The 14218-nt window shown below is 39.4% G+C and overlaps 1 protein-coding gene across 1 annotated transcript in view; it reads right to left on the bottom strand.

Annotated features, from left to right (window-relative positions):
- The window catches only part of EBF1 (EBF transcription factor 1), a 506142-nt gene that overhangs the window by 19643 nt on the left and 472281 nt on the right, over positions 1 to 14218 (bottom strand). Inside the window, exon 11 of the mRNA XM_042782192.1 lies at positions 7135 to 7223. Within this exon, the coding sequence (XP_042638126.1) occupies positions 7135 to 7223 (89 nt within the window). The remainder of the gene's footprint in view (positions 1 to 7134; positions 7224 to 14218) is intronic.

The raw sequence follows: 14218 nt of genomic DNA, 5'->3' as shown, positions 1-14218 counted from the left end.
CCTCATCACAACAGCTTCCTCACTGACACCTGCTGGAATGAACAACAACAACAACCCTTTGCTCCTTGGACAAATATAGCCCCTCATCCCTCTCCCCCTTTGAGGGCAGTTATAGGCAAGCACTTAAAATACTGTGATCACTTACAGTAGATTAGAATTTTTTATTGGTGCTGTGTTGCCATAACAACATGAAGACAGCAGATGACTTAAGCTAAGCTTGCAAAGCAAAAGGCTGCTCATCTGGCAGTTAAAATGAATACAGTTCATTTCACAAGTTTCCCATATGGACTCTTAGTGTATGGTAATGAGGAGACCATATGGTGAGAGAAAATGCACTAAGAACAATTGGGTTCCACTGGCTGAGTGGGAAGTCAAGAGAGAAAACCCGGGTGAGAGATTCTGGTGTGCTCTCTGGGTTCAAGGTTTGCTTGAGGTTTGTTTGGGATGGTTGTTTTCCATAGGGGGTTCACATTTCTTAATCTGTTCCTTAATATGTCGACTGTGCGAAATGACAAACATCTTGCAAATTTTGCAATATCATTCATCACAAACTGTCAGCAGTGTTTGCAAATCTGACTTGCAAGATCTTTTAAATGTGTTGTTCTTAAAAGGCAACAGTACTAAGTTTTTAGACAAAGTGCAGGAAAATTTAAGCACTTCTGACAAGCAGAAACATTAACAGTAATCATTTTAAAAACACTTGTATCTTTTGCCTGTATGTTTAGCTGTAAATAATGCTAGAATGTATAAAAGCTTTAAAGTAAAAATGTAATAAATACTTTTTATTATGTTTCATAAAGGATAAAAAATGCTCTGAGCCACGCATATCTATCATCTATAGGTACAAATGTATAGAGACTGGAGATGGATGACATCCCTTCTCCTCACTGCTAACCAGATTGGAAACCTGGGAGGACAGCTTGAAAAAGGCTTTGAAGTCAATTCTGTACTATACATGCTTCATAAAAGATGAATATAAATGCATTAGTTAGACACGGTGAGCTAAATTAGAAGGTCAGGCAGGGCTGGGAGGGCTGAAAAATCACACAACCAATGAGTGTAATTACTCTTTTTTAAGTCTATTAAGTGGTGTTGTTCTATCAAGGCTCAGGGGTATAGGACATGAAGAACAAGATAAAGTAATGTGTATTTATTACTCCCAGTGGATCAATTTACTAGATATTTTCAGCTCCATAAAGCAAAATACACAAATGCAGGCTTTGTTACTTTTCTCAAACTGCTTTATTTTCTCTAAAAAAGGGACTGGATTTTGGAGAAAAACATTTGCCCTTTGAAGGTCCCCAGGCCAGCCCCTCTCAGTAGGGAGTTGAGAGAAAGCTGGTGAGAATTTAAGCAAGATGACAGCTAGGTGCAAGGGTGAAGGGGAGAGAAGCTAATCCCCTCAAGGCAGAGTCACCTGGGTATCCAGATCTGAAGAACTGGGAAATCAATGTAGCAGAAAGAAGAGATTTTCAAGTCAGTGGACCTGGTTTGAATCTTGGTGTTCCCACTCTCTAGTCATGAAGTCTACGCAAGTCACTAGACCTCTAACAATTCTGGCGCCTCATCTGTGAAGTGGTGAACACCCACCATGCCGGGATTATTAGCCACCCTTCCCTGAAACCTTTCTATCTGCCAGGAATACCTGTTTGCATAAATTATCTCACTAATTCTGAACAAAAATGCTGTAGGTTAGCTGTTTTACAAAGGAAAAAGTAAAGCTCAGCCAGGTTAAATCATGTGTACCTACAGTTTGCTCTCATCCACTAACCTAAAAGTTGATGGTTCAAACCCATCCAGTGGTGTCATGGAAGAAAGGGCTGGTGGTTTGTTTCTGTAAAGATTACAGCCAAGAAAACCCTATGGAGATGTCCTACTCTCTGACGTATGGGGTTGCCGTGAGTCAGAATTGACAGAACTGCAGTGAGTTTGGTTCTTTTATTTATTTATTTATTTTGGACCAAGTGGTTGAGCTTGTTTACAAAATCCATGTCTGCCTGACCTGAGAGCCCACTCTCTTGGCCTCTGTGTTCTTCAAGAATGTTAGTAAAGCAGAAACAACCCAAGTGTTTATCAACAGATGAACAGATAAACAAAATGTGGCCTATCCACACAATGGAATACTATTCAGCTATAAAGATGAAATCTTGATACATGCTACAACATGGATAAACTTTGAAGATATTCAAAACCAAACCAAACTCCCTGCCATGGAGTCCGATCTGACTCATAGAGATTCCATCTTGGGTTTCCAAAGCAGTATCACTACAGAAGTAGATTGCCCAATCTTCCTTCAGAGGAGTGGCTGGTGGGTTTGAACTGCCAGCCTTCTGGTTAGCAGTCAAATGCCTTAGGCATTATGCTACCAGAGCTCCCTTGAAGACATAATGCTAAGTGAAATAAGTCAGTCACAATGGGACAAATATTAAAACCAAAATAACCATTTATATGAAATATCTGGAATAGGCAAATACATAAAGACTAAAGTTTATTAGTCATTACCAGGGCCTGAGGAGAGGAGGAAATGCACAGTTATTGCTTAATGGATATAGGGTGCCTGTTTGGGATGACAAAAATCATTTGGCAATGGGTTGTGGTGATGGCTACACATGGTAAATGCAGTTAATGTCACTGAACTGTTGTTGTTATTATGTGCCATCAAGTTGGACCTGACTCATAATGACCCCTCGTTGGGTTTCCAAGGCAGTATCACTATGGAAGTAGATTGCCCCCTCTTCCTTCTGAGGAGTGGCTGGTGGGTTTGAACCACCAGCCTTCTGGTTAACAGTCAAGTGCCTTAGGCACTACACTACCAGAGCTCCTGTCACTGAACTACACACTTTAAAATGGTTAAAATGTCAAATGTTTTGTTATATTACTACAATCAAATTAAATAATAAAAGTAGAAAATCTTTGTAAAAGTACAGCCAGGCACCCAGTGGACATGAAGTAAATGTTACTCCACTTCCTTGGATTCACAGCTAACATAAAGAATGCCAACTAAGCCAGGGGTCTACCTTCATTGCCTATTTAGCTAATGCTCACTGACCACTTATGAAGATAAGTAACAAATTGAAAGGGGATGGAGACACCCATGACCTTCAGAACAGAAAGACTTCTTGCCAGAATGTTTTTGGATTGCATCATGTAAGTCAGCATCTAAGTTTCTGACTGACCAGGTCCCTGCTCCAACCATCTATGTTTTAAGAGAAGTCAACCTTCACCCCAAAGTCAGTCACATGTTCCTCTCCCTCCTGCCTGAGAAGGCAAATCTGTGTAAAACAGAACAGAAGGCTGTGATTTTAAAACCTTGGCCTGCCCTTCTCCATGTGCATATGAAAAAAAGGACCCCCCCCCCAAAAAAAAATCTGGAATTCACATAATTATAATGTTGAATTTTAAGTTTGTGTGTGTAGCAACTCTCATTGCTGGTGACTTTCAGGGACAAAATGACTTCCAGAGAAGGATTCTGCTTGCTTCCCTTTTCTCATTTGGTAAATGGGAATGATGTCTTTTCCCTGCGTGTGTCACAAGAGGGGATCTTATAAAACAAAGCATGGACAAGTTCTTCGAAAAAACACAAGGCAGTATACAAAGGCATATTATTATAGAAAGCTGTCTGCTTGGTCTTTGGAGCAGTTTCATTTCACAGAATATGTGGGTGGTTATATGAATCTAGTTTTGTCTATTCACAAACACATGGGTTTAATAAAGTGGAGTTTGTTTTTTAAGGTGTGTGGTCCATGGCTCACTGAAGCACTCCTGTTTGACAAACACTGACCATGATTCTAAGAAAGGCGGAGCCCCTTTTTATCCTCTTAACAATGGACAGCAGGAGTATAAATCTCTCAAGTCCACAGGAATACCTCGTGCTGGCTCCATCCGCTACTTCCTGACCCTACCCTTGAACTCTTGCTCCACCTTAATGTTCAGAGCCAAGAGGACAGCCACTCTGATCTGAGTCACACTAGAGCTTCCTGAGGTGGGCTCCCAGCAGAGTCCTTGCATGGTCAAGCATCTTGTTGCAGGCTGTGGAGTGTTTCCTTAGCACACAAACCCATTGTGTCTTTGATTACTCTTCCCAAACCCAGGAAAAGGAGCTAGGAATTTCACCATCAGGCCACCAGGGACCAAGTGGCCCATGTCTTTGCTATTTGTCAAACATTCCTGAACATACCATGCAACCTTAAATATGTTTTAAAATACACAACACTTAACCTTATATTCCTATTTCTTCCCTTCCTTTTTGAAGAAGAAAAATACTGCCTGGCTTTTTTAGATTTCAGCCATGAAACCAGAATGTCTTCTATTTTTCAATAAATATTTACAGATGGCAGCAATGGGCTAACTACTGTGCCAAGGACACACAGGGAATTGCCTCTTTTTATACTCATGTGATCCCTATGGTGTAGGCACTACTATTATCCCCATTTTATAGAGGCAAAAAAGATAAACCACACACCTAGTAAACATACCAGGTTTAAGATTTTCTCCAGTGCAGCAATTGGATGGAAGAACTATCAGAAGCAGGGATCCCACTTTTACTCAATTGACAAATAATCATAGCTACCTTTTGTTGAGTGCTAAATAATTAATAAAAATAAAAATCTGACAAAGTAAGAATGATCACATCTCTATTTCACAGATAAGAAAATTGAGGTACAGGGAGATAAAGAACTCTGACCCAGGCTGCACAGCTGGTAAGGAGCAGAGCTTTGAGTTCCATCCTGTCCAATCTGACTCTTCAGTGTGTGCTTTCAACCCTTCCTGCCAAACTCACTGCCATAGAGTGGATTCCAACTCATAGCAACCCCACTGGGTTTCCAAAACAGTAAATCTTTTAGGAAACAGACTACCTCATCTTTCTTCCATGGAGTAGCTGGTGGATTCGAACCACTGACCTTCTGGTTAGCTGCCAAATGCCATAACCACTGTACCACTAGAGAGGCATCAAATGTTAAATGTAAAGTGAAGATGATGACAAAATGAAAAGGGGGAGAATCTGGCATTAAATTCACGGCTTCATTCTACCACTAAGATACTTAAGGCACCTATCATTGGGTAGACACAAATCACCTAAATTATTTTGCTATAAAATAAATTATTCCCTTTTGTTCCAAAGGAAATCTGTGGGAGCTAGGGTGTTAGTAACTAACTAACTAACCAGTTGTCAAAGAGTTGACTGACTCACAGTGATACCATGTGTGTCAGGGTAGGACTATGCTCCATAGGGTTTTAAGTGACTGATTTTTTGGAAGTAGATTGCCAGGCCTTTCTTCTGGGGTGCTGTGGGTGGACTCAAACCTTTCTGTCAGCAGCTGAACACATCAACATTTGTATCACCCAGGGACTTTAGGTTCTTACTAAACCCATTGTCATTGACTTAATTCCAACTCATAGCAACCTTATAGAACAGAGCAGAACTACCTTATAGGGTTGCCAAGGCTGTAATCTTTATGGAGGCAGACTGTCACATTTTTCACCTGCAGAGTACCTGGAGGGCTCAAATAGCCAATTTCAGTTTGCTTTAACAACTACAGCACCATGAGAGCTCCTCAGGTTCTTACTAGACAGAGATAACAATGAATCCATCCATAGCATGGCTATGTTATGGAAGGAGAGTGCCATTCATTATAATTAGATTATTTAATTGCTAACCAAGAGTAAGTCAGGGTGAAAGGACAAGAACAGCCTGTAAGATAGAGGCCCTTTCAAAGTTAAGGACGTAACAAATTGAGATATGGTATGATTTCTTCCTCAGGTGAAATACTTTCAAGAACCTTTTACCACGGCAAGCTGCACTCAGTTGAAATGAGGCTGTCTGAGAAGTGGAAGAATGAGATTGAAGGCTGGGTGGTCCTTCCCTGAGGTCAAGGTAGAGGACAGGTGATTTTGCTCATCACAGTCATTCTTCTCCTTGGACAAGTAGCAACCTCTCACTCCAGCTTCTTTTGGGACAAGGACTGGGTCTGATCTGACAAGTGGCTCTGCCCACAAGTGCAGGATGCTCACAGGTGGGATTTGATGAAGCACTGAGCCTCCAAGGAGGTTCACTGGGGTAGGAAGGATGCCAACTCCATTTTTATAAGCATTTCATGAGGATAAAGATACCTAGATTTGACATATCTCTAGACTTAGTGTGTTAGTAAAAGGTCCTCTCAAATACTCATTTAATTTATAATAGTTTTCCCTATGCAGTAAATGAAATTTCACTTTGCTGTCAGTGAATGGTAGTTTTCTCTTAACTTGCTCAGTGTCCTCAACTAACTTTGCACTTTGAACTTCTTTAGCATTTAACTGCACTCTCCTCTGTATCTTTGCAGCTTTAGTTGCACTTTGGTTAAATGTGCCTATTATTTAATATTACAATTAGTTCTGTATGATAATCTCTTCTACACAGGGCCCAAGCTCCTCAGGTACAGAGAGGGCAATATTTCCAACTTGATAAGATAAAGAATAGAAGTCAATAAACGTTAATTTCCTTCTCTCTGCATTGGCAATTAAAGCTTCCTGCTGCCTAATACATATTTATACACACACTCTTTTAATTTTTTGTTTAATTTTGCACATATTTATACCTTATTTCCCAACTAGGTGTATCATATCTGGAGGAAAGTGGCTTCTGTCTTATTTTCCTAGTTGCAAGATCTACCAATATGTTATCTTTGGAGCTCTGGCTTTCTCCCCTCACCAGGGATAAGGATGAATCCTCATGTAGGTAGAAATTTCATATTCTTCTGTCTTCTTGTGAATTTGTATGATGTAATAATTAATAACTCAGACTCTGGAGCCAGAATATATAGGTTTGGATCTCAGTCTAGCAATTTACATGCTGTGTGACTCTTGACAAATTATTTGACCTCTCTCTGCTTATTTGAGGAGCTCCGGTGGCAAATCATGGTACTAGTAGTACCAACCTCAGGGAGTTGTTGAGGGACGAAATGAATGACATGTATAAAAATAAATACAACACTGCATAATACATAAGTGTTTGCTCCTTTTATTACTGCTTACCTTATAGTACCAAACGAAGCATGCAAATATGAGTAGCTTATCTATAAATTGTTAATAGTTTCTGTCATCACCCAAGCCCAAGATTCCAGAGACAATAACCAAAATAGGAAGTATCCTGACCTTTGGCAAACGCTCAGGGTCACCAGGGTGCCGGGGAATGACCTTCTGTAACCTCTGGAAACCATAGTCAATGGTGGGTTCATTGAGCGCTGTAATGAGAAAGTCACAAAATCAGAACATCCTTAAGAAACAATGCAGAACATGATTTCCAACACAGATGGTGTCAATAACTGAGGACATCTAATATTTAATTAATATATTTGAATAAGATCACAAATTGCCCTACGAATGATCGCTTCTCTGAACATTTTCACCTCCTACTTCTGTCATTTACCAAGGTGAGGAGTGACTCACACCAAAGAACATCAGTAGCAGGTCTTCAACTCAGCTCTTCTGGCAAAATTGAGCTCTGGTGGCATAGTGCCTAAGACATTTGACTGCTAACCAGAGGTTGGAGTTTCAAACCCACCAGCCACTCCTCGGAAGGAATGTTGAACAATCTACTTCCATAGTGATACCACCTTGGGAACCCAAGGAGGGGTCACTATGAGTCATATCCTACTGAACAGCAGTGAGGTTTTTTTTTTTTTGGTAACATTATTATAAAGTAAACTGGAATTTGATGTCTTAAGATTCACTGTAATCAGAAGCTTGGGTCAACAGGCTTAAGGCTTGTCCAGGGTATCCACACATCTTAAACAGCAGGAAAATTAAAAGTACTCATTTAACTACAAAATCTCTGGTGGAACTCATCTGATACAATATTGTAGTGCCTTCTATGGCAATGAAACCAGCAAAAGGATGGTGAGGTCTTGGAGTGTATTACCCAATAAACAAGGTAAGAATGGGCTTACTTGCATTTATTTACTAATTTATAGTGAATAGTTCAAGTAAACTCGTGTGTACCTTGCTTGTTGGGTAATCTGTCCCTGAAGAGGAGCAGGGATGCAAGGGGATGGAGTGGGTCTTCTAGTGTAGAAAGTCTATTCTACCCTAGATAGTCCCCAAAGAGCTAGGCCTTGAAAACATCCTTGATACAAAACTCTCCCAACTAAAATGATTGATTCACCAGTATCAATAATATTTCAAGAAAAAGACAACCTTTGTGGAGTACTAGTTTAGAACAGCTGAGTCTCCAAAAGTTTTCTCAAAAAGACTAAATGAAGAGCAAATCTGCAATATTTGGAGACAATGGGTTTTGCTATGCCCATAACGACTGCACCCTCTCCAAAGTATCCTTATATTAAACACAATAGAAAGTGGACTCTGGGCTACTATTTTTTAATTTCTTCCCTGGGATATACAATGTCTCACCTGACTAGGAGAACTGGAAGGTCCACCTTCTGCCCTCATTTCTCATACCCACTGAGTAGGGGGTAGGTGTTTTATTTTTCCTTTTTTTTTTTTAGTGTAACCAGTAATCAACCACATATTTTCTTCCATACTGAATAAAAAGACAGTCTTTGTAATTTTGACATTTATCTATACATTAGAAAACAAGTTTGCCACATGCTTTACTTAAAATGCATTTCCATTAACCTAAATTTTAAAAGTAAGATTCATACTACTACTAACTTTAAAAAACTGTATTAAATTCAAATAGGTCCCAAGGCTAATGGAAGCAATTTGTATACCAACCCAAACTGACTGGCCCACTTTTCAAAATACAGGTATGATAATCTTGTGGTTTTAAAAGGACATTTAAATTGAAAGACTGTGAATTTAGTACATAATTATACCAATAGAACCCTTTAACTTGTCAACTTGTAAATCTAAAAGGCTATCAATCATTTCTAAAGAGGAAATAAACCTTAAAATTCCTTGATTGACAGTGCTTACTTTTTATGTAAGGAAAAAAATAAAGAAAAGGAAGAAAAAGAGGAAGAAAAAAAAAAAAAAAGGCTGCATAAAGTGGCCAGAAATCCATTTACAAAAGTACATTGTTTTACATAATTACACCTCCAAAAGACACAGAGTAAGTACATTTTCCTCACTTGTATATTTTAAGTTGGAATAAACTTCAGGTAACTTTATATTAAAAAGATTTTCCCTCAAATGCAGTGCTTACTGAAATTGTTAATAGAGAAGCATTTTGATTTAAGATAATGTAATCATTTTTGCAAATATAAGATTTAGCCATTTCACAAACTCCCCAAAAAAACAGTAAACTTTCAACCTGTCTCTTGTGGAAATTAACTAAAATTATACCCTGGTGTACTGGATCTCTCTATATATACTAGTATATGAGTTAAAGCACAATATTTATTATTTCTCCCACTTTATGAATTACTTTCTAAACCCTTGAGAAGAATTCTTTTTTTTTTTTTTTTTTCCAAATTAGACTTGTACAGAAAAAGCCACAGAACTCTTTATGCAGGGAAGCTGTTACTCGTAAAATCCACACTATTTAATCAAGAATGCAGGAGAACTACGAAAATGAGCATCGAGGTTTAAGTTATGTATCATAGTCCCCCTCACCCATAACGCTAATTGCCAACAAAAACGTGCAACCATAAATAATAGCTTTAGACATTTAAGTGCATCATTTTAATATCTGAAGACATAATTCAGAATCCTGAAAATTCTAATTCTTGGTTTTATTTTTCAGTTTAAGTCACTAATAAAATTTGGATTGTTGGCCCACCCCTTCAATCATTTGCATAATAAATTCCTACTGTATGAAGAAATCTGTGGCTGTAAATTGAATGACTGTCTGATGCTTTGGAAGGTAGGATGTGTTTTTCTGCCTATACTGAGAACTGATGGCAGAATACCCAACAGTTAGTATCAATAACTAAAAGAACCAATTCAAATGTTACATGGAACTCATAGCTGGGAAGTCTAAAGATCCTTCCCAGAGAAGTCATTCCACTGCTACAAAGAGTAACTGAATTAGACATATTAAATTCAATATTAAAAGAAAAATAAGCATCTATCTATTTGAGGAAAATATACTGTGTGAGAGAGGCAATATTTCAGATAGTAAGACAAGAGTTTTCCATTTATTTTCCAAGCCTTTATGGTTTGCTCTATGCTCATGTTTTTAAATATGTTAACATGTCCTCAGTTTAGATGCTCTGGTAGCATAGTGGCTAAGGCATTTGACTGCTAACCAGAAGGCTGGTGGTTCAAACCCACCAGTCACTCCTCGGAAGGAAGGAAGGGCAATCTGCTTCTGTAGTGATACTGCCTCAGAAACCTAAGGAAGGGTCGCTATGAGTTGGATCCGACTCAACAGCAGTAAGTTGTGTTGCATTGCATTGTCCTCAGTTTAGGTACTGAAAGTTACAGTGGAGTTGTCCACTATGACAAACAAAGGTAAAACTAAAGATATACAAGGCAAAGCCCACTGTCTTAAATTCAAAGGAGCCTGATGATTTCTCATTGCACTGGAGAGAGATAAAAGGAAGCCAACTTCTGAGCATGAGGAGCCATCTTTTAAAGATTATGATTTAAAAATTTAAAATCCAAAACTCTTGCAAACAGCTTAAGTGGGAGGGGGATTTAAATTAATGCACACCCATGGAATGGAATATGATTCAGTCCTCAAAAGCAATGTTATAAGGAAAAAAAAAATACTGATATATAATGCATTGCTACATGAAAAAAGCAAGTTACAGGAGCATATGTATGATATTTTTGTTTTCTTTAAAAAAATCCTCACAATTGGACCAATAAGTGGAGAAAATGTTGAAGCTCTCAAGAATTTCCTTTAACTTGGATCAACACCCATGGAAGCAGTTATCAAGAAATCAAATGTCATACTGTATTGCACAAATCTGGAGCAAAAGACTACTTTAAAGTGTTAAAAAGCAAAGATGCCATTTTGAGGACTAAGGTGAATCTGACCCAAGCCGTGGTATTTTTGACTGCTCCATATGCATGTGAAAGCTGGACAAAGAATAAGGAAAAGTGAAGAAGAACTGATGCCTTTAAATTACGGTGTTGGCAAAGAATAGTGTGTATACCATGGAACGTCAGAAGAATGAACAAATCTGTCTTGCAGGAAGTACAACCAGAATGCTCCTTAGAAGCAAAGATGGTTAAGACTTCATCCTATGTACTCTGGGCATGTTATCAGGATGTCTCTGGCACAGGACTGGGCAAAGTTTTGTTCTGTTATACGTAACATCACTATATGAGTCAGAAACGACTTAACAGCACCTAACAACAGCAACATGTACAGTATGACTACACTAACTTCTTTAAAAAATATACATAAAGAACTGTACCTGTGTATAAATTGCCTAACAGTAGTTATTTCTAAGTAGTGGGTCCTAAAGTGTTTTTCTTCCTCTTCTTTGTGCTGTACATTCTCCAAATTTTCCACATATATTACTTTTATAATCAGAGAAAAAGGTTAAGAGCAAGAGATTGTTGCCGAGATGGAATTTGACCTGCTTGTATAAAGTAATGACATAAGAAACTATACCTTAAAAGGGGTCTGTATACCCTTTAATAACCTTGCATCGGTTATTAGAGACCATAAGAAAAATAAGTAGTATACTTTCGGCCAGTTGTATAAATATATGACTATTCATAAACTCTCTGAAAATCAACAGAGAGGGTAACGGGGAGGAACCATAAAGAATGGTATATTTATTTCGTTGGTGGGGGTAGTTGTACCTTAGGGACATACATCTACTCTGCAAGAATGTAATATAAAGTTAATCCTTACAACAAAGTGACCTCATTGTACTCAAGTGCAGGGCTGAGGGGCACCAGTAGAAATGGGACTAATCAGTTTGTTTTTTTTCCCCTAGAACTTGGGACAATCTTGAGAATGAATTAGAAAAAGAGAGAAAAAGAAGAAAAAAAAAAAAACTAATTTGGTATAACTAACCAGAAATAGAGATTCACGAGCATCTTGATTGAAAAAGAAAATCACGTGAAGCTGTAAGCTACAAAAAGAAGGGGAAAATGGAGCAACTCCTAGAGCCCTCCTTCTAATTTCTCAGTCCCCACTCTCTGAAAAGCGTTTTAGAGGATGCCATCCTAAACCAGTTAGGGAAAGTAACAGAATAAGGGAGGCTCTCAGGTTTAGAAATGTTTTGGTTACCTCTGTGCTGCTCTAACAGAAAATATACCACAAATGGGATGGCTTGAACAAACAGGAGTTTATTCTCTTAGAGTTCGGAGGCTTTCAGTCAGAGTTCAAAGTGCCAGGTTCTAGGGGCTGGGTGAAAGCCCCTCAACCTTGGGCTTCAGCTCTGCCTCCTGCTCCCGGCTCACTGAAGCTAGAGCCTTTTCTTCACTCAGACAGCTGCTTGTTATTGAGGCTGACAAGCCCAAGGTTGACAAATAAAAAGGCACAGTCCTGATGAAACCAAACCATACGGCAGGTCATTAATTCAAGTCCACTGAAAGTCCCAGGATCGCCAGAGCATGGCAGGCTGCCTAACAACGACTTGGGTATATGCAGGGTTCAAGTATGCCATAAGCTAGAGACCTTTCCCCAAGGTTGCTTCTTATATACAGGAAGTAGACCTCATCCCTAAGGCAGCTACTCAGCTGCTCACAGTAGATTCCACCATGGAGTTGATTACCAGTCTCCATCATGGGGAATACTACATCCAGCTGCCCAGCCACTCAACCAGGCCCAGCCAAGTTGACACACAAGCTTAACTACCACAAGAAAAATTCATAATCCCAAATAGTAAAAAGCTCAATTTTTAACTCATCACCAATGAAATGGGACTGATATGTGCATTTTAAAAATTCCAAAAGATACTAAATCATCCATTTATTCAGTAACTATTTTCAGTACCTACCATTTGCTCAGAGGGCATTTGTGGGAATTAGCTGTTTTATGTCATAACACTGCAAAACCAAAAATAAACTCACTGCCATCAAGTCAATTCTGAACCATAACAGCATCCAAAACCAAACCAAACTCATTGCCGTCAAGTCGTTTCTGACTCATAGCAAACCCTCCTTGGGTTTCCAAGGCCGTATCTCCATGGAAGTAGATTGCCCACTCTTTCTTTCGAAGAGTAGCTGGTGGGTTTGAACCACCAGCCTTCTCATTAGCAGTCAAATTCCTTAGGCATTACTCCACTAGAACCAGCATGTGCCATCGAGTCGGCCCCGACTCATAGCGACCCCTCCTTGGGTTTCTGAGGCAGTATCACTACAGAAGTAGGATTGCCCAACCTTCCTTCTGAGGAGTGGCTGGTGGGTTTGAACCTCCAGCCTTCTGGTTAGCAGTCAAGGGCCTTAGGCACTATGCTACCAGAGCTCCTAGAACCAGCATAGGCCCTTAAAAATAAACTTTCTGCAAGGTATGTACAATCCATGTCAAAAGGACAGATGAAATACTTTGATGGTAGAGTTGGAAGCAGTTCCAGATCTCACAGTCAGGCTTCCCTCCTGCTTAGGAACCCAGCCTCTTGCCTCCCTAAAAGTCAGGTAGTGGATCACTGATCCCATTTCCAATGAAGTCCTCCCTAGGTCACATTCCACTACTGGAACACATGGATGGAAGAAGAGATCAGGCTGTTGGTATACCAAACCACTTGAATTCAAAATGTTATCTGTTATGGATTGAATTATGTACTCCCAGAATATGTGTCAACTTGGCTAGGTTATGATTCCCAGGATGTATAGTTGTCCTCCATTTTGTGATCTGATGTAATTATCTTCCATTTTGTGATGCGTTGTAAATCTTAACCTCTATATATTAAGGAGGCAGGATTAATGTGGGGTGTATCTTGAGTCATAGCCTTACAAGAAGGCATGACTTAAGTCACACCTTCACTCAAGACACACCTTTGTTTGAGTCACAACTTTAATCTTAACAAGAGAAGCAAGCAGAGAGAAGGACCTCACTACCACCAAGAAAGAAGAACTGGGAGCAGAGTCCCTTGGACCTGGGGTCCCTGTGCTGATGGCCTCCTAAACCCAGGGGAAGACTGATGATGAGACACATGGAGATCTTCAAGGAAGGCTGGGCCCACAGATGTTGAAAGGAGACAAGGAACTTCCCCCAGAAATGACAAAGAAAGAAAGTCTTCCCCTGCAGCTAGTGCCCTGAATTCGGATTTCTAGCCTCCTAAACTGTGAGAAAATAAATTCCTGCTTGTTAAAGCCAACCACTTGTGGTATTTCTGTTTTACCAGCACTGGATAACTAAGATATCATCCAC

This window comes from Orycteropus afer, unplaced genomic scaffold, assembly GCF_000298275.1.
Source record: "Orycteropus afer afer isolate SDZICR_OR568_19922 unplaced genomic scaffold, OryAfe1.0 scaffold00257, whole genome shotgun sequence".
In the NCBI taxonomy this organism is placed as follows: domain Eukaryota; kingdom Metazoa; phylum Chordata; class Mammalia; order Tubulidentata; family Orycteropodidae; genus Orycteropus; species Orycteropus afer.
This window is presented reverse-complemented; position numbering and strand designations above follow the sequence as displayed.